General features: G+C 40.5%; 1 protein-coding gene across 1 annotated transcript; it reads left to right on the top strand.

Moving 5' to 3' along the window:
• Positions 1–1,257: 1,257 nt before the first annotated feature.
• Positions 1,258–19,967, top strand: LOC124277154 (caspase-7-like). The gene is made up of 7 exons (XM_046712808.1): positions 1,258–1,405; positions 1,742–1,781; positions 3,497–3,545; positions 4,500–4,745; positions 11,870–12,090; positions 13,836–13,980; positions 14,780–19,967. Exons 4-7 carry the CDS (start codon positions 4,709–4,711, stop codon positions 15,037–15,039), a joined length of 663 nt encoding a protein of 220 aa, XP_046568764.1. The 5' UTR covers positions 1,258–1,405; positions 1,742–1,781; positions 3,497–3,545; positions 4,500–4,708; the 3' UTR covers positions 15,040–19,967.
• The last annotated feature ends 2,991 nt before the right edge of the window (positions 19,968–22,958 follow it).

Here is a 22,958-nt window from a genome sequence, read left to right as displayed (position 1 = left end):
ACAATAAATTTTTATCATGAAGAGCCTCCACATTAATCAAACCCCGACGCATTTATCTATTATTATTATTTTATCTATTTTTATTATATATGGGGGTAAAATTTGGTGTGATGTAGCTTCGCTAAATGTGGAGAGACAATATCTTTAGTCAGTGAAAAGTGAAAGTCCATTATAAAAAGTTACAGTAAGTTTGAAATGTGGGAGTATATGTAACTTTTCCCCACAGCACCTAACATGAATTTCGCAAACACTAGATCTATAATATCAAATCAAAACGTTTTATTTTTAGCAATAACCTGTGTATATTTGACTTTAATACTGCATTTGTTTTTATTAGTCAGTCACTGCATTTGCAGTCTGGATAATCTGTCACATATCACTCGTGTACTGCAGGGGATGTAGGTAGTAAAGATGATGCCATCTTGTCAGAGGGATACCCAAAGTACGTGACCTTGACTTTCAATTGTGAGACTTCCAATTTTGTGAAGGCCGGGGTAGTGAGAGGGTTAGATCGCGGACTTAGAGTTTAACCGTTTTTAATGTTGCCATTAACTAATGATGCATTAAGGATTTAATGTATCATTAGGTTTAATGTTGAGATTAGTTAATGAAGAAATGATACAACCGGATCCTGGCGATTAGGAGTCTTACGCCGAGACTGTGGGTTCGAATCCCCGATGGGACTCGGCCCCTAAAAGTAACAGAATCTGTACTTTACTGAGAAAGTGTAATCCCGCATATAGCATATGCTGCATCTGTTAAGTATGGTTTAAATACGTACACGTATGATTGTGAAATCGAAGACATTTCACCAAAGACGCTATTTAAGACATTAGGGTATCAGATGGTCATACATGTGCGCTGTTCCTTGTGTGGTGTAAGGGCCAGGAATGTTATATCTTGCGTGTTTGTAGAATGCTTCCTACTGAGGCCGTTCCGTTTGACTATGTGCATGACTCCCCGATAACACACAGTATATATATACCAATTTGTGATCCCAAGTCTTCGGTGTAGTCTTGTTCGTCTGACAATCATAGAAGTAAAGTACATTTCTCACGACGAGTATCCTCAATCTTCAATTACCAATCTCACTTTACAAAAGAGTGTGAGGTGCGTGAGCACCAGAAATAGTAACGGCATTTGTTTACTAAATAATCGAACGACAGTGACCACCTGACTGCAATCGTCTTTAGCCTATAAAGGCATGTATTATATCTATATCGCATCTGAATAAACGTTCGTTTAGGGCATAGGTATTCTCTTACCGTTGCTTACTCTTCATACCATAGACGATTTGCTTGCAAACAAGGGGATTCCCCTATTGTATTTCCTGTGGTCATGAGACGGATGGTGACTGTTTTGATTTGTAATATACTGACTCCGTCGTCACTGTAGAGAAATGCAGGTTGGGTTATTTAGTCACAAAATACCATAGTAAATGAGTTAAACAACGACACGATTAACCCAGCACACCATAAATGCCTGTTTAGAAGCCCTTGCACAAATATGACAAATTCCTTATAAATCACTACTCTTTCTTACACTTAGCACTGTTACTGTAAACAAGTCACTAAGTCTGTTTGAATGCTGTGTACAAGCAGGGATACTCTACAACATATAGTCTCCCTGGTACAAGCACTCCATGACCCTTGGATTCACCTGAATATTATACAGGTAACAGACCAATAATGAAAATGTGGAGCATTTCACTTCTAAAATGAGATTTTTATTTGTCCAATAGAGGCTGTTGCGAGATATAGCTGTGGGGACCAGTGCTGATGGTGAGTGTATGCATTATTTCGTTATCAATATGTTTGTATAAGGCAGAAGAACAAGTTTTATATATTTACAAGTTCTTTCTTGCAATAGATGTGACATTTTGGTGTAGATGCTAACACTACTATCAATATCAAGTGATACACAACGTGCACAAGGAGAACTTATTCATGAAGGATGATTATTTATACAGCTGAGGAGGTTGATGTACAATATGATTATATTGCTGATAGATGTAGAGTAGTATTGATAACAGGCTATGAACAAGGTCCCTAGGGAAAGGGCTCATTATTGCCTGGCCTTAATCCCATGGTGTAGATACTGGTGGAAGCTGTAGAAATTTCATGAAAATCACTGGAATAGTTTGGAGATATTGACTTTGAGTTGAGCATGGAGTTCTGTCAAAAGGCTAAATGTCTCTGAGAATTAAGTCTTAATTAACCTAATGAAGTCATCGAGAGTGTCCTAATCCCATTCTCTGGAGTAACAAATATGGTTAGAATGACTGTCTCTCTCTCGCTATCGCTATGTGTACAGCTTGTATAGATAAGTAGCTCTCACTCGCTCAACACTAGCGGTGGGCCTCATGGTGTGAAGGTAACAGAGCTGGGTTAACAATACTGAGGTCCCGAGTTTGAAACCTAGAGTCAGTCGAAACTTTTGCGACTTGGATATGATAGTGACAGGAGAATTATAGAAGCCAGACGTTCATACAAGATCGTTTGACACACTTAGATGCCCTAATTCAGACTATATATAGACACCACAGTTCTGATGTTCATACTTTGTGTTTACAGTCACAGGAACATACCATACCACAACTGTGGGCGAGTCGCAGTGTGTGTGTGTGTCTCTCTCTCTGCTCGGCTATTCACCTACAGCTCGCTGAGCTGGCTGGTCAGCTGGCTACGTTATGTTGATGCCCGCAAAACAATTTATTGTGAATCTCCTATGATTTGTTTGGTTTTCGTAATGAAGGCTTGTTGGGCCTGTTGCTTCCCTTGTTCTATGACATTTTTTTTCTCGTCTTCGCTGATGACAGCGTTTTTACGAGACTTGGTCGGAATCTCTTGCTTCATTCTGTGATATTTTGCGATTTCTGATGAAACTCTTCCTCGGAGATTTTAGAGTCAGTGAGGACGCGGTGGAAATATGATCGCCTATCTTGTTTAACCTCGCTTCAGCTAGAATTCTAATTTAAATAGTAAGTGTTTTAATGCTTTACGTTGCAGTCTGCGAGATATGAACTTAAGGGTCAATCCCATCAACCCTATCACATCGGCTGTTATATCGATGCCTAGCAACGATGATGGATAATAACCCGATACCTGCCATGCCTAATCCAATGCTGACTGAAATCCCGTCAATACCGCCCACGGAATTAATCCCATGATATTTTTCTGTAATGTAAACCAGCATCGCTGCGTCACGCGTTCTAGTTGTTGTTTGATCTCCGATATGTGTCGAAAATGCTCACGGTTTAGTCCATTTCTACTTCATGGTACAGTTCCATCCTGTGTGTATATATATATATATTTTTATAACATAATATTTAATTGGTTTTCCATCAATCTTTGATGAATATATTTTAAACTGATGAAATACAAGTGCTCGGATAAAAAATGGTCCGGAGTAAAATGAGAGGCTCCTGAAAACCATCACCCCTCGAGGGTTGTGGTGGGGACTCTTCCTTGTCATGTAGAATGATGTTTGTTTTCAGCTCAGTCCTTTGCTGGGAGAGTGCTGACAAATACCTGGAACAGTGTGAAGTAAGACAAGTTTAAAGTTTGTGAAACAATTACTCATTGTGTGTCCTGAGACTAGGAAGATACTCACATGTAACTGAATCAGAGTTGATAAGGTTTAATACTAATAATAGTACAGTGATTTTATTGTAGCAAAGACATTAAAAATATAAATGAAAACTTTCCCATTAAGCTACAGTAAGTCCATTGTTTTTCTTAAATATTTTAAATTCTACCAAGTACTGATAACATACCTTAGTCATGTAATGACGGTTTTGTTTTAATCTTTTTCATTCTTTTATATGCAAGAAGGCATATTGCCTCAGCATTTAAACTAGACTTTTTTTCCTTTTTAGTTGCAAGTAATAAACTAAATCTGGAAATGTTAAAAAAGAAATTCTAAGTTGGAAACAATTAATTTGACAGGACTGCGACAAGTAATAGGCACAGGACATACTTATTTATTTGCTACTATTATTATGACGCTTGTGCAAGGGCAATATTGCTCTAACCTGTGCATGCTCTGGCTCTAATTAGATCTGGCACTGAACCAGCTGAAACTATAAAACTATGAAAACAGTGAGTGATAGTCTGTAAGACAGAAACAGAGGAATAGGCTTCGTAATATCTGTTACTTATGATAATTTATGTAATGCTGGGCTACAGGTGGGTTTAAGTAATTTCTTCCAGAGAGTTCTTACAATTTCTTCCTGAATAATGTCTTCCAAGGATGCAATTTGGTACATGTACTCACCTGTCATTTGGTTTAATATTAAAAACACAATAAGGGCCAGTAGAATTTCAGGCTGTTTAGCGGAGTCCCAAATATCCTGTGTTCAGAGAAGTTCATGTTTCAGGTACAGTTGTATCCTTGCTCTTCAGTCTCAATCTCTGCAATGTCTGATATGATGTCAGTTGAAAGATGAGGCTTGGGAGGTCCATCACTTGTTGAACACTAATGTCTGTTTTCTACTCCAGGTCTTCATTGTTTGGAGAGCCAGCTGCCCTTGGTGACATGGACCAGTACAAGTTTGACCACAAGCGTCGTGGTGTGGCCCTTATTGTCTGTAATAGTAAGTTCCAGGGTCACCCTTTTCGCAAGGGATCGGGAACATGATGTCAAACATTTCGAAAAGACGTTTCTCAAGTTTGGTTTCAGTCCTCGAGACATCAGAATTCGGTACAACATGAATTCTGGAGACATGTTGGACTGGTTTTTGGGAGGTAAGTTGATAAGTGAGTGAGTATAGTTTTATGCCGCATTTAGCAATATTTCAGCAATATCACTCAAGGGGACCAGAAATGTGCTTCACATGTTGTAACCATTTTTAACAACGAACTCGGCCCTCGATGTCATGAGTGAACACTTCATCTGCTGGGTTACCCCATCATCTTGTAAGATGAAGAACAGTTGAATTTTAGACATTTTTCCTTATCCTGACTCATGCTCTTTTGCTTGTCTTCTTCTTCTTGCGAACATAGTGGAACACTTGTATCTCCCTAATTGAAGCTCCCTTCAATGTAAAATCACTAATTAATACTCACCAAGAGTTGCCTCCCTCTTCCAAATGCGCGCGGGAAAGGAGGCGCCACCTCTTCCCTCATGCTTCACTCTCTCCTTCTTCGCCCAGTGAGCAGGATGTGAGAGCGCCTGTGTCTCCCTACACACTATATCCTTTGATTATTCTTAGTTAGTTACCTCTTGTAGTCATCTATGGAGGTTTAGCTAGTATCCTTCAACAATTATGTATTGATATTTATTCGTATTTCTGCTGTTTATTCGCGGGATGCCGTGATTGTTCAGCAGTTTGCGTTGATGAAAATCTGTACTGTTTGTAGGTTACGTTTTTCTGCTGCTGATCCGCATTTAATAAGCCCTAGCTGTACTGCACCATGTGCATTTTCTTCACGTTGCAGTTACTGTAATAATTTGTCTAACTCTGCATTTAACAAATATTATCTTTGCGTCTTGAGATGCGCAGCAGATAGGCCACGTAAACAGAGCCTAGCCATGGCTGATACTTCGGAACCCCTAGCCAGTCAACTGCTGTCGGACGACCCCCTCCCGTCTGGTGTTCCGCTAGAGTTACCTTCGGAGGAGAGGCGTGGGACGCAGTCCGCCATCTCCAAGAAGCATCCTGCATCCCCAGACATCCCGTCGTCGGGACTAAGAGGGCTTCCACTTCGTCACAACGCAGACTCTGTACCCCCAGGGCAGCGTCTACCTCCAAGGGGAAACCAACGAAGTCTACTAGGACTTTCTCAGCTGAGATTGTTCCTGCCGCAGAACTGGGCCTGTAGACGTCACCCCAGAGGGACCCCTCGTCAACGAAGCGGACACTATCAAGTCATCGCTGGGGAACCCACCTGCGCGAAGGACGTCACAGCCCACCTCTGCGAAGGACCCAGATGTCCAGCCTTCGCGAAGGCCTTCGCGAAGGACAGCTAGATCGTCACCTGCCTCGGACTCCGATGATCAACTCTCCGCGACTGACCCCCCCCAGCCCAGCGAAGGTCAAGTCTTCACTCCCCAGGACCGGACTCAGATGAAGCTTCGCGAAGGGCACCAATTACAGGCTCCAAGTCATCTTCGTCTACAAGGTCATCGAGGGATTCCCCAAGAGCTTCGCGAAGCTATCAACGTTCACCACATAGATCTCCGTGAAGGTCACCATATAGACGCAGCTCACCAGGCCGTTCTCCACGACAATCTCCTCGCCGGTCTCCACGTCGATCACCTAGTCGTTCACCTCGCCGATCTCCTCACAGGTCACCACGTCGATCTCCTCGCAGGTCATCACACCGTTCGCCTCACAAGTCTTCACGGAAGTCCCCAGACAGGTCTCCGTTGACGTCACCCTGCACAGCTGTAGAAGTATACAGGTCTCCACCTCAGTCACCATCGGAAGAGCATCAACCTCTTATTAGCGATCCTGTTACAGAAGATGATGGAGGCATCATATTCTCCGACGCAGAAATACACTACTGGATGGTTAACAACCTGGACCTATCTTCACCTTCCAAGAACGGTAACCCGGCCCACACTTATCTCATGAGGGAGGACGATGCAGACACCATCACCCTACCTCCGATCGACCCGATAGCAACAGTCTCCCAGAATCTGGACACAGCCTTCCATAAAGCCACTAAAGCCCAGGCGCCGCACTTACCACAGTTCAACGCCAAAAAGTTCTCAACCCATAATATGGACCCATTTTTCAAGGCACAAGATATCGACGATAACCTCAAAGTAATCAACGATGCGAAGAATAAGATGTACAAGATAGGCGACCAGTAAGCTGGTTCAGATCGAAACCATGACAAGGAGAATGTTCTTCGGCCATAACAGATCAAGAACGATTAATGAAACTCTCATCACCAGATTTCGAGATTCTACATCAGAAGATGACAGAATGATTTACTCGGACCTCCTTATGCAGAAGAAGGACCAGCAGTTCTTAACGGATCATCTTACATCAGTCTCCGCAGCGCTAACTCTGGCTTGTCGTCAAGGTCTCCTCGCTTCCTGTAGTTGGGGTGAACAGTTTACATCTCCACTCTACACAGCCCCGTGGTCTTCGCCATCTATCTTCGATGGAGGAATAGATAAAGTCTCTAAAGAAGTCACCAAGGATTCAAGGGAAGTCCTTATGATAAAGTCGATGGACACGCTAGCCAGCGTCATCAGGCAGACATCACAGAGATATTCAGGAAGATCAAAGTTTACTGGCTTACAGAAAGCACGGGACAGGAAGATGGCCACCTCAAGAGGAAAAGATTCTTTTAAATTAAGCCCATCGCGGCAACTACAGAGGAGGATCTGGAAGAGGCAGGGCACCCAGAGGTTCCCGCAACTATAAACGATGAAAGGCGGGTTCGGAACGACTGGAGCCTTCCACCCCCAGCCGTTCCAGTACAACCATCACAAGTGGGTGGACGCCTTCAACTGCACTGGGAGAACTGGGGAATTCTACAAGACCCATATGTCTCCAACATCCTACATCACGGATATCGTATCCAACTACAGGCCACGCCTCCGCTTACAGTCAACCCTCACAAGTTTGACTTTCAGGCGCAACAACTACCAAAGTTACGAGAAGCTGTTGCATCTCTACTAACCAAGCAGGCCATAGAAGTACTGGATCAAGTAAACATCGAACCAGGCTTCTACTCCCCAGTTTTCCTAGTGCCCAAGAAAAACTCTAAGGAAAAGTTCCGACTCATCTACAACATGAGCACGTTCAACAGAGATTATCTACGCAAACCGCCAACGTTTCGCATGATACATCTACCGCAACTACGGCACCTAGTTCATCCCATGGACTACATGGCCAGTATAGATCTGCAGGATGCATTATCTACATATCCCGATACATCCCGAATCCAGGAAATACCTACGGTTTACACTAGGCGGGCTGCATTATCAATGGAGAGTACTCCCATTTGGAATATCATCGGCCCCCTGGTTATTCACAAGAGTAACGAAACCCATCGTCACTTACCTACATCGTCTAGGGCTACGCAGTGCGTTCTACCTCGACGACGGGATTCAAGTAGATCAAGATCCACAGCGTCTCAAACTACAGTTAAACTTCATCATCAAGCTACTAACACAGCTAGGATGGTTAGTAAATCTACTCAAGTCGGACCTAGAACCTCACGCAAGATCTGCAATTTCTAGGCATTCGATTTATCCACGACACAGAACCGTATCGTGCGGTACCAGAGGACCGATGGCTCAAGATCCAACAGACCATCCCACAAGCCTTACTCTCTCCGCTACCACTACGACAATGGCAGAGTCTGTTGGGTCTCCCCACGTCAGCCCAAGACATGACAGTCAGAGGCAGACTACAGTTACGTCCGTTACAGGTCCTCATCAACGCTCATCTTGACGACCTACAACCATTCAGTCTACCGAAGCACATCAGACCTCATCTACTATGGTGGACCAAGAGGTCGAATGTCTGCAAAGGCATCTATTTAACAGAGCCGGAATTCAAAACCCATCTCTATGTAGACGCGTCGCTCCAAGGTTGGGGAGCTCATCTCGCCAACCGGACGGCATCAGGGTTATGGAGCCAGCAAGAGAGCAAGCTGCACATAAACATGCTAGAAATGAAAGCAGTAATCAACGCCCTACCTACTACATTGGAGCACCATTCTACAGAATGCGCATCTGATGATTCACACCGACAATTCAACAGTGGCGTTTTATATAAACAAACAAGGCTCAACGAGATCATTGAACCTATTGACTCTATGCTTTCAACTGTTCGATCTAATCGACGATCTCAGCTTACATATCAGATCATGTCACATTCCGGGCGCCAAGAATGTTCTAGCAGACGCACCCTCTCGGCCACATCTACCGGCGCCGACAGAATGGATGCTCCATACAGAAATCTTTGCACAGACCATCAAGGAAATAGGAGCTCCGCTAGTAGACCTATTCGCCACTCGCTTCAACAATCAGCTAACGACATTCGTTTCACCAGTCCCGGATCCACAAGCATGGGCAACGGACGCACTAAGCATATCCTGGGAAGGCCTCAACGCGTACGCGTTTCCGCCGCCAGCGCTAATTCCACAGGTGTTACAGAAAATCAGACAAACTCAGAGCCTCCAACTGATTTTGGTCGTGCCCTACTGGCCAGCGAGAACGTGGTTTCCCATTCTAATTCAAGAAATCGGACAACCAACACTATAACTTCCAAAGCGCTCAAATCTACTAGTACATCCTCACACCAAACAAGCGCACGGAAACCCAGGAGCATTCCAACTTCACGTATGGACTTTATTAAAGTGTGTCTAAACAAGAGAGGTTATTCAGCCAGAGCGGCGAAAGCAGTCACGCTTGGTTTACGCAATTCTACGCGCAACTTGTATGACGACAAGTGGCACAGTTTTGAAACATACACTGCTAAAAAGGGATTTACAGCTAGAAATGCTACACATCCACAAGTGGCTGACTACCTGCGTTACCTAAGACAAACTTAAAGGCTAAAAGGCTCGACATTGTCAACATATCTCGCAGCTCTAAGTTCTGTGATAACTATGAGAACGGGTGTCAAGTTAACGAAAACGCCAGAGTTACTGGCCTTGCTACGTTCATTCCGATTGGAGGATCAGAAACAGAGATTTCGCGCTCCAGCATGGGATCTAAATATAGTGCTCCAACACCTCACAAGTGAGGCCTATGAACCACTGGAATCAACATCCTTTGAATTTCTGTCACAGAAAACATTGTTCCTGTTATCCCTAGCAACGGCAGCCAGGATGTCAGAAATTCACGCACTAGATTATGAGAGAATACGTTTCGACGACAATCAAAACATAGTGCATATGGGACTGCGATGGGACTTTATCGCCAAGAATCAATTGCCAGGTCAACCAGACAGATTATTCCATGTCCCTGCACTTTCCTCAATTCTCGGACCTCAAGATACACTTGACCTATCTTTATGCCCAGTGAGAGCACTCAAAATCTATCTACAACGATCCAAAACGAGGCGACGACAACTCAAGCGGTTATTCAACCCTCTATTGACAGCGACTCAGACCGAAGTCTCTCGTACCACCATATCGATATGGATCAGAACTGTCATACTTCGTGCCTACAAGGCTGCAGAGCCCTCCAAGAGCATCTAATCCCCATGAAATCAGAGCACTGGCTTCCACACTCGCTCTACACGGAAATTGCTCGTTGAATACCATTATGGAGGGCTGCTTTTGGAAATCCAACATGGTGTTTGCTAACCACTAGCTGAGAGATATCACCACCAAGGACGTCTCAGGTATTCACCATTTCGGTCCCATGGTCCTCGCACAGCAGTTGACAGTCCCTCGTAGACGATGAGACATAGTCTCATGAGATTATTATGTATATATCATACCAGTATCATCTAGCTTATAACTCTACGGAGTTTTGTGCTATTATATACATATCTTAAGTCTATATTAGTCTTAAGCCCAGTACTGATGCTATATGTACTTTGGGTCGCTTCTCCACTTTGGAGTCGCTTTTATACCATTATTACTATTATCATAGTATCTATATATTGTAGTACCCCCATCTATGGCAGCTGGTAGAACTTATGTTTTATAGCAGCAGGAATTAGCTTAATTACAGTGCCATTATGAAGTTCCCGTAGGGGGTTATTACTTATACAGAAATCACTAATTATTTAAATCCAAAGTATTCTGTTTCCCACCTCCGTTTCTGTAGGATTCTACAAGCCAAAGAGCATGAGTCAGGATAAGGAAAAATATGTAATTTTCTGAATAAAATTGATATTTTATACTTATCCTGACTCATGAGGTAAGCCCTCCCATCCTCCCCACATAACACTTTGGATTTCCCTGTAAATTCAAGTGTTGGGCTCGCTATATCAGGAGAGAGTGAAGCATGAGGGAAGAGGTGGCGCCTCCTTTCCCGCGCATTTGGAAGAGGGAGGCAACTCTTGGTGAGTACTAATTAGTGATTTTACATTGAAGGGAGCTTCAATTAGGGAGATACAAGTGTTCCACTATGTTCGCAAGAAGGAGAAGACAAGCGAAAGAGCATGAGTCAGGATAAGTATAAAATATCAATTTTATTCAGAAAATTACATATTTGTTCAATTGTAAAACAATGTCAGCTCAGTAGGTGTAATGTTGGAGGAAATATGGAAGTAATGTATTCTTTATATCCTTTACTTCTAAGGGAAGCAACTCTGCACATGGAATTAGTTGGTAAAATTTATAAAAAATGGAGATTTCAAGTCCTGTTTATATTCTTTTGGCATTTTATGAAATGTTGGAATTTACTCCTAGTAACCAACCAAACAAAACTCTTCTTTAATTGCCAGTTGCCTATGAATATTACATATTGTGTCCACTTTTCATGCTTTCAGTAAATATGTTCTTTTGCATTGTTTTGATCAGACAAAGAAACAAAATTGTGATTTTTGTTGGTGTAAATGTCATGTTGTTGTAGGGGTAATTAATAGAAATAGATTAACTAGAGATACTTGGCCTTGATTCCGCAGGTGTCTCATATTGCGGAGGGTCATCCATGGACCCCAAGACCCTCGTTATGGCGAGGGATGTTTGTATATCTTTCATCATTCCAGTTTTTATTATTAGTGGGTCCTGAAAAGTCAATCAAAACAACTCCTCTCATCGGAGGAAGAGAAAGCACTGTATAAAAATTGTCAGTTACAAGTCCATACAAACTTGGGACAAGAACTGATGAAAGTGTTGTTAAATTCAGCATGAAATCAGACATTAACCATGGTTGTAAATGAAAACATACAATGTCTGCTATTTCCCTGTCATGGCTGTTCAGAGTTATCTGCTGCTTCCAGTGTCGATGGAGGACCACAGTGATGCTGACTGCCTCATGGTGGCCATCTCGTCACATGGGGATGAGTACCAGTATGTAGATCCTGAACGATCGAACGTCACCAAGCGGGAAGACCTCATCCTCACGACTGACAAAGCCATATTCACTCGAGACCTGGTGGACATTTTCAGGGATGAACATTGTCATTCACTTAAAGGCAAACCAAAGATATTCTTACTTCAGGTATGCTTTCTAACAGTAGAAATATACAACTCTAACACATTTCATACACTTTCTCAGTAAAGTACAGATTCTAGTACTTTTTATTTGGTTGAGTCCCATCCGGGATTTGAAAACCACACTCTCAGAATCAGGCACATAATTGCCAGCAAGCAAAGTCAGCCGTCTACCCCGCTCAGCTACCTGACTTTGTGTGCTGGCGATGAGGTGTTTGACTCTGAGGGTGTGGGTTCGAATCCTGGATGGGACTCAACCCAACAAAACACACTGGAATCTGTACTTTACTGACAAAGTGTAATCCCAACTATAACATGTGTCACATTTGATCACTTTCTAAACGGCCTGGTGTATTCAAATATACAACTCAAAGGAAAGTTAAAGTTTCCAATGTTTATCCTATGGGAATGAGAGAAGGACAATGATTTTGGTGTATTCAGTCATACAGCCTGAAACTTAATAATGTTTTTGAAGTTGCATAAGTAGGAAACAGATTCTAAGTGTCACTCCCCGATCTGGTAAGTGATTCTGTGGTGGTAGGGATGAAAGGTGAGGTGAGGTGAAATTGGATTAAACATTGTGCTTGAGAATATTTCGCTCATATGACGACGTGCATGTTTATGTGTATGTGCGGCTGCTTGTACTAGCCCAGACTGAAGTTGGTTTTATAGTGCTAGCCCACTGAGATACCATGCCGCAGTGAAGCATGAATACCCCACTCAGACACATTATACTGACTCCGAGCCGACCAGTCCTTGTTGTACCCATTAATGCCGAGCGCCAGGCAGGGACCAACAAGTACCATATTTTAACGTCTTTTGGTATGACGCGGTCGGGGATCGAGCCCGCGACCTTCCGCTCTCCCGACGGACGCTCTAACCACTACACCACGGAGGCGGTCAGGGATGAAAGGCCATTAGGAAGTGATCTGTAGTGTGATGTTCTCAGTGTGGCACCATCAAGAGCTAGGATCCCATTTTACCGAGATTACTTTAACGGTAGTTAGGTCAAGGGGAATTACTGTAAGCTTCTCATGGCTTGCCATTCATTCACTCAGAACAGATGGTCTTGTCATTTCATCAGTGCAGTTTGATCTACTCCCATCAGTAGTGTAATAAAGTAAAGTCTTGCCCTGAACTGTTATAGTTAAAGCATGGTGATTTTGGCTGACTGAAGCAGCTGCAAACCATGCAACGGGCTGCTGACTGAGTTAGTTACACTGTAGGAGACTGTCCAAGGCAATGACTACTGACGTGTATCTTGACGTTGATTACCAAGGGTATGTTTGCTTACAAGAGCGCAGACTAGAATGGTGTAGTGACTTCAGTTCCGTAAATGTGACGTCATGTAAAGAGTGTACTTTATCACCTGATAAGGTACTGTTGGTGTCTTTGAGCTTTCAGCTAAACATCTGAGAATCTTTCACTGTTGTTGAAATTTGATTTGAGGCAATGTAACGATTTACAAATATCAACAGTTGCTCAATACTGGTATGTCCAGCACTTCAACAGGTGACTATCAGGGGAGATAACTCTTAGTGATGACCTGGCTTATAGTGTAGAAACCATGATCATTTTGAGAGTTGGTCAGTTAAGTCTAGAATGCAGATCCATGAAGATTCAGGTTAGAAGTGGTCTTCAGCAATCCATGCTTGTCGTAAGAGGTGACTAACGGGATCGGGTGGTCAGGCTGAATATTGCTGTGTGTGGCGTTAAACAACAACTAACCAATCAAAGTCTGATATTCTGCAGGCATGTCGAGGCACCAAGTTAGACGACGGGGTTGAGATCCTGGAGGAAGATATGGACGTGGTAGATGCATTGGACGAACCAGAGTATACAGTAACACCCCCTCCCTGCTTCAAGGACTTCTGTATTGTGTATGCCACTCCCCCAGGTATGTCAGTATTTCACCTGTATCTCTAACTGAACCCAAGATGATATCTGGATCCATGCTTGGGTATTGAATCTGTTTGTCAAAAGCCAAAATCATCAATAAACTGAAAAGGACAATTTGTCTGGTCAACATTCAACAATGGACAGTTGGATATGACAGCAAGTTTAGAAGTGTGTAGCTCATCTGGCTGAAACATGAGCTTATGTTAGTTATAATCTTGTTTATACATACATTGGTCAGTTAGGTTTATCTCCTTGCCTACGATAGAAAACGCATGACATGCATGAGAAATGAATTATCTTGTCTACAGGTAGGCTCAATGATATTAACATCTTGTATGTATGCAAATATTTCACTATTATCCAATCGAAACCCAATATGCCAGGTTACGGACTTTCGTTTCAAAGACATTCATGTTTGAATAAAATGACACCATATCAACATTATCAAAGCATAGCATTACTGTTCTAATATTCTTTTTTCTTTATCTTATTGGAACTTGATCTGATAGCACCATTTGGTTGCCACAATGTGAAAGCCCACACTCGATAGCTAGGATTCAGTTGGAGCAGGTTTTCCTTTTTCCCCGATAATTCACGCCACGATGATTTTACGGGAGCTTTAATCACTCTCGCTTTCTTGTCGAAGGACAGCAGGCCTGTCACGGTGATTGATTTAATTAGGGTCAAGTGCCTCACTTTGTACCTCAGAGCGCACCCGTCTCACATACAACTCACTCACTCACTCACTCACATAGGTGCTCTATTTTTCTGTTATTGGTAATGTGATTATTTTCCAGGTCATTTTGCATTTCGGCGGCCATCAGAAGGGTCCTGGTTTGTAAAAGCTTTCTGGGATGTTGTGGAAAAAGTGGACCTGTCTCGTGTGGATTTTTTACGTTTGGTGACGCAGGTTATACACCAGGTGGCGTTCTCCTTCCAGTCGTCAGCCGATGATCCAAGAATAGATGCCAAGAAACAGTCAGGGTGTATCTATTCAATGTTGACCAAGGATGTTTACTTCACACCCAAACAAGAAGCTTATGAGTTGATGTTATGAGTGCTGGTGAAAATTCTTCCACTACATCCGGTTATGCAGTTATGTAGTAGACTGTCGGTATTTGACATATGACATCTGTGTCTCTATGAGCTGCCATACACAAATGTGAATCTGTGAACGGCTGATCACAGATATTGGCTCTTACATACGAAATCCCATCAGATTTTAGCTGCCATATTGAAAGCAGCGTATTTTGCCTTTTAATGAGTTATTTGTAACTGTATCATTGTGATATATTTTAGATCACAAACATACATACTTTGTTGGTATGAGCTGCCAAAGTAGTACTGTGTGGGCCATACTTGTTTTCATCAATTGTTGAATTTTGGCTTGATCCCTAAACAGAATATCTTTTATATTTTATAACTGGCTGAGAAAGATCCTTTGACTTTTCAGAATTTGTGCATATGTGATCCAGACAATGGCAGTGTTCATTCAAGCGTTTCTAAAAGTGAGCCCATGGCCCACCAGCCCTCAGTTATGTGGGTATTTTCGAAAATATTGTGGGTCATGTCAAATTGCTGTGACTTTTTAGCCATCCACTACTAGTTAATAGTATGAGTTCACTTCCTTTTATAAACTTTCAGTCCAGGTGAGGTCAACACGAGAAACCAAAGACGCACTTGAGTTTTGCTTGAGTTGCTAAGTGAAAACAAACTTGTGATGTGTTTCAGACATACATTTAAGGATGCGCCGACACGACCTAATCATACCTGTACAGTATGCCAAGTTAAACATTGGTGTACGAATGGCGCACGGGCTCGGTCTAGAATGAACACTGAATGGTGTTCCTAATATGAATTCACAGAATTCTGATCCCACCTCGAACATGACCGCCATGGAATCATGCTGGTCAGAAGCACCAATGTCAGAGTTTGAGAGGTACCATGACAACAAACTGTTAAGTACCTGTAGTTCTGAGACCATCTTTAAGTGGCAGGTGGTCCTAACACTACATGACAAGCCTACAATCAACAGTAGGTCAATTGGAAGTTTACAGGATGTTCATTTGGATGAGTGCCAAATCATATCAGTGACAAATTAGTGCTCATAAGGAAATCAGTGATGTATTTTGAAATGTATCACTGGACTATATTCTAGAAATGAAGTCAACACTGACAGACTACTTTCACATTCCTGAGGAATCCCCTGGGAATTCTCCAGTGTCTATGAATACCAAACCATTGTTAAGTTCTTAACGAGACTTTCATTTCCTTCTCAGGGTTTTGACACATATTAGAAAAAGTCAGTGTTTTGAATACATCCATGACAGAATATCTTTGATATGATCCATACTAGTGGACATGACAATAGAAGCATACTAAAACTGAGAGCCCTCTGTAGTTATCCAAAATCTTATTTCAGCACTTGGAACTTCACCAAAAATGCTATGGAATGCCTTGTTCTTTCATAATACCATAGTTAATTTGTCATAGATTATATATAGTGATATGAAAGAATCGGTGATCCTTCTTTTTGTTTAATAATATGTATTATATTTGTATATAACACAACTTTCTAACCATGCTATTGGTCAATTATCCTGTGAACTCTCATTCAACGAAGGGTCATATGTCAAAGGAATCAAACTGAAACTCTGAAGATCAGTTCTTGTTTTGCTCATATCGTTGTCAGAATTGTCAGATATTTCTCCCTTTTAACTTTTCAAAATGTTTATCAATAAGTCAAAATACACAAATGAGCAGATTTTTATACTTTGCAACAATGATATCAATTCAGGAGAAACAATTCAAGGGAGACAATCCAAACTCTGGTCCCTGAATGGCATTTAGAAGAGATATACATAAAGATGAGAGTTTTATGGATGTCAGCTGCTTTATTCACCTCATGAAGGAGTAAGGATATATTCCGAAATGTTATGTTCCATATAATAAAGAAGTTGACATCCATAAAACTCTCTTCCTTAATCCAAAATCTGATCGCCTTTCTGTTGTGTTGAAGTATTCTGGAATCAGTTTGATCAAAAGTTTTATGGCCATTGTCTGTGTGGACAAAAGTCACATGCCAGTATATATGGAACCCCCGCTTGCCTTAGGTTTGGTGCTCAGTGCTGCTTCTTGTATTTACATAAGTTATTCCAATTACCGTTATGTATTTTTGAAAATACAATAAGATGTTGTTGATAAACATAACTGTGTTTACAGTGTCAAGTTTGGTGCACAGAAATAGATTCTATTACTTATATTTTCTCTGATTTATCATATTCTATGCAACTTTATACTTTTTATGAAGATTTGTGTATGTTTTGTTATTTATTTCATGTGTACTGAAAAGTGTTGCATTTTCACTTGCCAATTCTTATGGGTTTTTTTTCAATCATTCTCAGGCAGCTGAATCATTTGATATTATCATGAAATGCTGTTGTGGAGGGAACATATCCTGGCTAGAAATCTTAACTTTTCTTTCATTTCAAGCTGAATGGTACAGATAGGTAAGTGGTACCTACAGGTTTGGGGCAGATAGGTCCTGTAATTTGTTTCTCAGTGACTTTTTATCCTGTTGCTTGTCTTACCAGACACAAAATACTGTATATCCTATTCTCATAAAAAGTTTGAATGGGTGAGTGAGTGAGTTTAGTTTTACACCGCTTTTAGCAATATTCCAGCAATATCACAGTGGGCGACACCAGAAATGGGCTTCAGACATTGTACCCATGTGAGGAATCGAACATGGGTCTTCAGCGTGACGAGCGAACGCTTTAACCACTTGGCTACCCCACCGCCCCAGTTTGAATGGATGCAAATAATATACAATATAAGTCTCAAAAAGGCCACAAGAATCATATTACTCAAAAGAAGTTAAGGAACACCACATATTTTTCATATGACTGTCATTCCAGATTAACTGTAGCCTTTCAAAAAATATGGTTTCTTTAAATTTGTTTTGGGTGCTATATGTCCTTTTCAGTCATGATAGTGAGTGAGTGGGTTTAGTTTTAAGCCGCTCTTAGCAATATTCCAGCAATATCACAGCAGGGGACACCAGAAATGGGCTTCACTTTGAATCAGAATAAGTACCGGTAATTATAAATTTGATTGATATTATTGTTGACAAAAGGTACAAAGAAAGTTAGTTCATTTCTAATATTTTACAATCAGTCACCAGATGAAGTACACCTTTTAGGTTGTTTCAATAGTCAGCAGTCCAGTCATATGTGCCACTCTTAGCATGAGACCCCAGTTTATGTGCCCAAACTCTCTGAAAATATTTTCAATCTGGAAAATATTTTCCTGGTCAGGTATGGGCACCTTGTCATTTCTGTGATATTTTTCATTTTATTTTAACATATATATACTACTCAAATTTGCTAAGGATAAAAATACCTTTAGTCAAAGGTGTGGTTGTCAGCAAATGATAATTAATATATTATTGTGTAATCCTGTATTGCTGCACTGTCATTAGTTATATTTCAAAGGATATTGTAGGATTCAGTACTATTTCCTAGGTGATACATTCATACTGTCTGCACCATTCCATTTTGTAGGATCAGATTAGAGATTGGGAGATCCGAACCTCCTTTTGAGATTTGAGGTAATCTCACTGCAGAATTCATGCCTCTTCTTTCTGTTTTGGAACCAAACTCTTTAGCATGTATATTGTACGAAAAAGTTTGATATAGGGGTATCCATTGGAAATCATATACCTCATTGTAACCAATCAAAATCTAGTATTCTTCAGAGTCTTGGAAGAATTATCATTATTCAACACATTGTATGTCATAATTCCCCAGGTGACCTTGTCAGTATGGAGCATGTTGTTCGGCCCTGATAAATGATCTGTTTAGTTTGTTTGTTTTCACAGTGCCTCTTTAAACCAGTGATTGTTGATTTGATGTTAGTAGATTGTATGCGTAAATGTTTCACTGAATGAAAAACGTTTGTATGTATTTGGGAGTGAGTATGATTTTATGCCGCTTTTAGCAACTTTTCAGCAATATCACATGGGGAACACCAGAAATGGGCTTCACACATTGTGCCCATGTGGGGAATCAAACCCGGGTCTTCCGCGTGTTGAGCGGGCGCTTTAACCATTAGGCTACCCCACCGCCCGCTGTATTTGGGATGTCATCATATTCTTATGTTTTCTTATACATGTATATATGTATTTATTTTATATATCTGTGGTATAGTTAGGTATTTCTTTGTGGTTCCAGTGAATCTGTATTTGTTTCAGTTGTTTTACTTTTATGTGATTTAGTGCCATTGTTTTCTGTTGAATAACAATATTGAGTTTGTCCCTGTTGATGTATTACTATAGTCATTATAGATACTGGTTGTTATCATGATTATACGGATTACACAAACCCTGTGTACAAATTCATGTATTACAAGGAATGGGAAAAACAAGATTTGTGACAGTTGATTGTGTGGTCCAGACACGATTATTGACAGACTGCCATCATACAGCTGGAATATTGCTGAGTGTGAGTGAGTGAGTATAATTTTACGCCGCTTTTAGCAATATTCCAGCAATATCACGGCCGGAGACACCAGAAATGGGCTTCACACATTGTGCCCATGTGGGGATTCGAACCCGGGTCTAGGCTACCACTAGGCTACCCCACGGCCCCTGCTGAGTGTGGCTTTAAGCAACATACACACAAAACCTTCAAACAATCCAGGCTCACCTTTCACCTTTCAACATTTTAGGCTGTAGTCTCGTCACAGACTTGTGATCAACTCTTCAAAGCCAGATACTTACGCACGTGTCATTTGATTGGACCAAGTTTATTGTGAATTGATATGCTCATATTTGTTATGCAATTTTAAATTATTTAATTTTAGTCACAGCCATGTACATTTACTTTTTTAAAAACACCATTTGTTATTGTTTCTGTGTATGTTGTATCTACTATATGTACTTTTTGTCCTCAATAATCACAAATTAATAAATTATCTATTCTCATATACAACTTGTCTGTTATAATTGAAGTCAGTATGTGACAATGTTTGTTTATTTGTTGTTGAATGCCACATTTGGCAATATTCCATCTGTATGCCAGGAGTATTTACATGCAAAGACTTTTGAGAAGTGAGACAGTATTCCTGTTTCTAACATTACTTCAACCTTAATCTTACTTCCGGGTTGAAATTTGGCCCCAGGGGCCCTATCCACAAAATGTTCATAGCAGTAAGCCATTTGTAAGATGATGATAAAGTATGTCGTAACATTACGAACCCTTTGTGGACCAGGACCCAGGATCCTATGCTGACTGTAAGAGACCACTTTGTGGATTGGATGGTCAGTGCCGGTAACTTGGTTCATTTTGTGTCATTGTTCACATGCAGCTTTAATTGCCTGGCTGCAGTCTTATTCTCATTTGTGTGGGTTCCGTGTTGAAATTAGGCACCAGGACCCTATGCTGACTGTAAGAGATAATATTGTTGATGCTTTTATTGCCTGGGCCTTAATTCTCGAAACGTTCGTAGCCCTAAGAATTCTTAACTTTGATTGTAGCCAATGTGTTAAGAATGGGCTTAAGAAGTTCGTAGGGCTACGGACGTTTGAGTATAGCTAGCTTGGTCTAGACACAATTATTTACAGGCGGCAGAATGCCATTTAGAAAGTGGTCATATGTAACATATGCTATATTGGGGATTACACTTTCCCAGTAAGGCCATCACACAATATCAGCGATCTAACCCACTCAGCCACCACAGTTAGATGGCTGACTTTGTGTACTGGTGATAAGGTCCTGACTGAGAGTGTGGGTTCGAATCTCAACTCAACCTAACAAAAATACTAGAATCTGTACTCTTTACTGAGAAAGTGTAATCCCAAATATAACATGTTGCAGTCTTATAGCTGGAATAATACTAAACATGACATTAAACAACAAACTACAAACATTTTCTGAATATAATTATACATACTGGATTATTTTTGTTTACCTTTAGTCAGTTACCATGAAGAATAATTAAACAAAGTCTCCATGTTATGATTCACGGGGAGAGAAATAACTGTATTACTTGTTCCCATCTGTCTTATGTAGTTTGTTTTTGACAGGTGTTCACACAGATTAGTCTGGTGGCTGAGTGTAATGTCGACACACCAATAAAACAACCTAGGCTTAGATTTGAAACTGAAAATACTCAGATATATACATCAATGGTTTGCAGTTTTAACACCAAATCAAGGAGTTAAAAAGACTTAATTTTGAACATTTATCAAAAGTTTCTAGACAGCTATTCATTCTCAGTATTATCCTTGTGCTATTTCTTGTGGTTGTTACGTCTAAGCTATTATCAGAAGTTCTTTCTTTTAGAATATTCTTGTGACAAATTTGTTTTCATTGAAACACCAAGTTTGTTCCTTTTCATAGCAAGATAACATACTAATGAATGTGTTATTTTATAGAAACATATTTCCTTGCCTACAGTGTAAACTTTAATAGTATTCAGCTGTGTAGAGTGGGCACAATACATGAAGGCAATAAATAGAATGTGTTTTGAGGTTTTCCTCAGACAGTACTACATACATCACTGGAAACTGAATGTCAACCAAACCATACTGCAAATTGTAATGCTATATCTGTGGTTACAAAACATGTTCTTTGTATATCTAGACTATATTAATAATTATGCATGTTTATAAATATATTAATACAAAAATATCTCACCTGTACATCGGTACATTATCTATTTAATGAATTATGCATGTTTATAAATATATTAATACAAAAATATCTCACCTGTACATCGGTACATTATCTATTTAATGAATTATGCATGTTTATAAATATATTAATACAAAAATATCTCACCTGTACATCGGTACATTATCTATTTAATGAATTATGCACGTTTATAAATATATTAATACAAAAATATCTCACCTGTACATCATGTAGCCGTATTACTTTAAGCTGTACGTATCACGGCTTGGTATATCTGCAATATTGTAATCTTGGTAACCAATAAAAAAATATATATATATACAAAAAATATTAATAATTAGTAATAGTAATAGTCCGCTCATATCCAGGCACATTACCTGCTACGTACATTATTTAATTGTATTTAAAGTTTCTTATTATTGTATGTATTAATATAGCACAATCATGATTGGCAGATTGTAAAAAAAGCTTATTTACAGCAGCCACAATCAGATTACGACTATTGATTGGCCTTTCAGGTTGGGTGAGATACGATGATCCCACACACTACATACAGTGGGCTAGGAGAGGCAGGCTGTGTGGTTACAATGAACTCTATATAAGGTCCTTCAACAGTACTTCAGTTGCAAGACAACACTGAACTACTTGGGACCTGGAGAAGAAAATGCAATCACAGGTGTTATACATTACAATATGACCATACCTGACTTCCTACTGGGGTATACTGTACAACACTGTCAGACAAAATGTTTATAAGTACATTTTAGAAGTACATGTCGCAGATTTCCTTCTGGATATTAAAAGATAAAATTGTAGTGTGTTTAAACATTAACATAGTGCCAAGCCAATCAATGTCCAATGAGAGACAGTACATATTTTCTCTACAGGATTAATGCTGGTAATTTACCCAAAGGTTAAGACTAACTATGATATAATATAGTGTAATGTGAAATACAGATCTGTTTATCAACACATGTACTGCTATCACTTATAGACTAATACTTAACACTGTTTTTCAGGGGTATGTAGAAGCTGTAGGTGCCACAGATGATCCAGTTGTCAGAGGCGTTGCTGTGACTGCTGAATCGTATCTCTCAAACACTTGTAATCATGGGTTCAAACCCTGTTATATGTTTCTAGTCTTGTTATCACCTCACCTTTTTCTAGTCTTGGGTCACCTTTGAAGCTGTAGGTGACCCACAGATGTTTCCAGTCTTGTTAGACCTCACCTTGTTTCTAGTCTGTTATGACCTCACCTTATCACCTTATCCTCACCAACACT

This window comes from Haliotis rubra, unplaced genomic scaffold (genome assembly GCF_003918875.1).
Source record: "Haliotis rubra isolate DU_JTF1 unplaced genomic scaffold, ASM391887v1 Scf219, whole genome shotgun sequence".
Taxonomy (NCBI): domain Eukaryota; kingdom Metazoa; phylum Mollusca; class Gastropoda; order Lepetellida; family Haliotidae; genus Haliotis; species Haliotis rubra.
The sequence above is the reverse complement of the archived record's forward strand: the minus strand, read 5'-3'. Positions and strand labels throughout refer to the sequence as shown.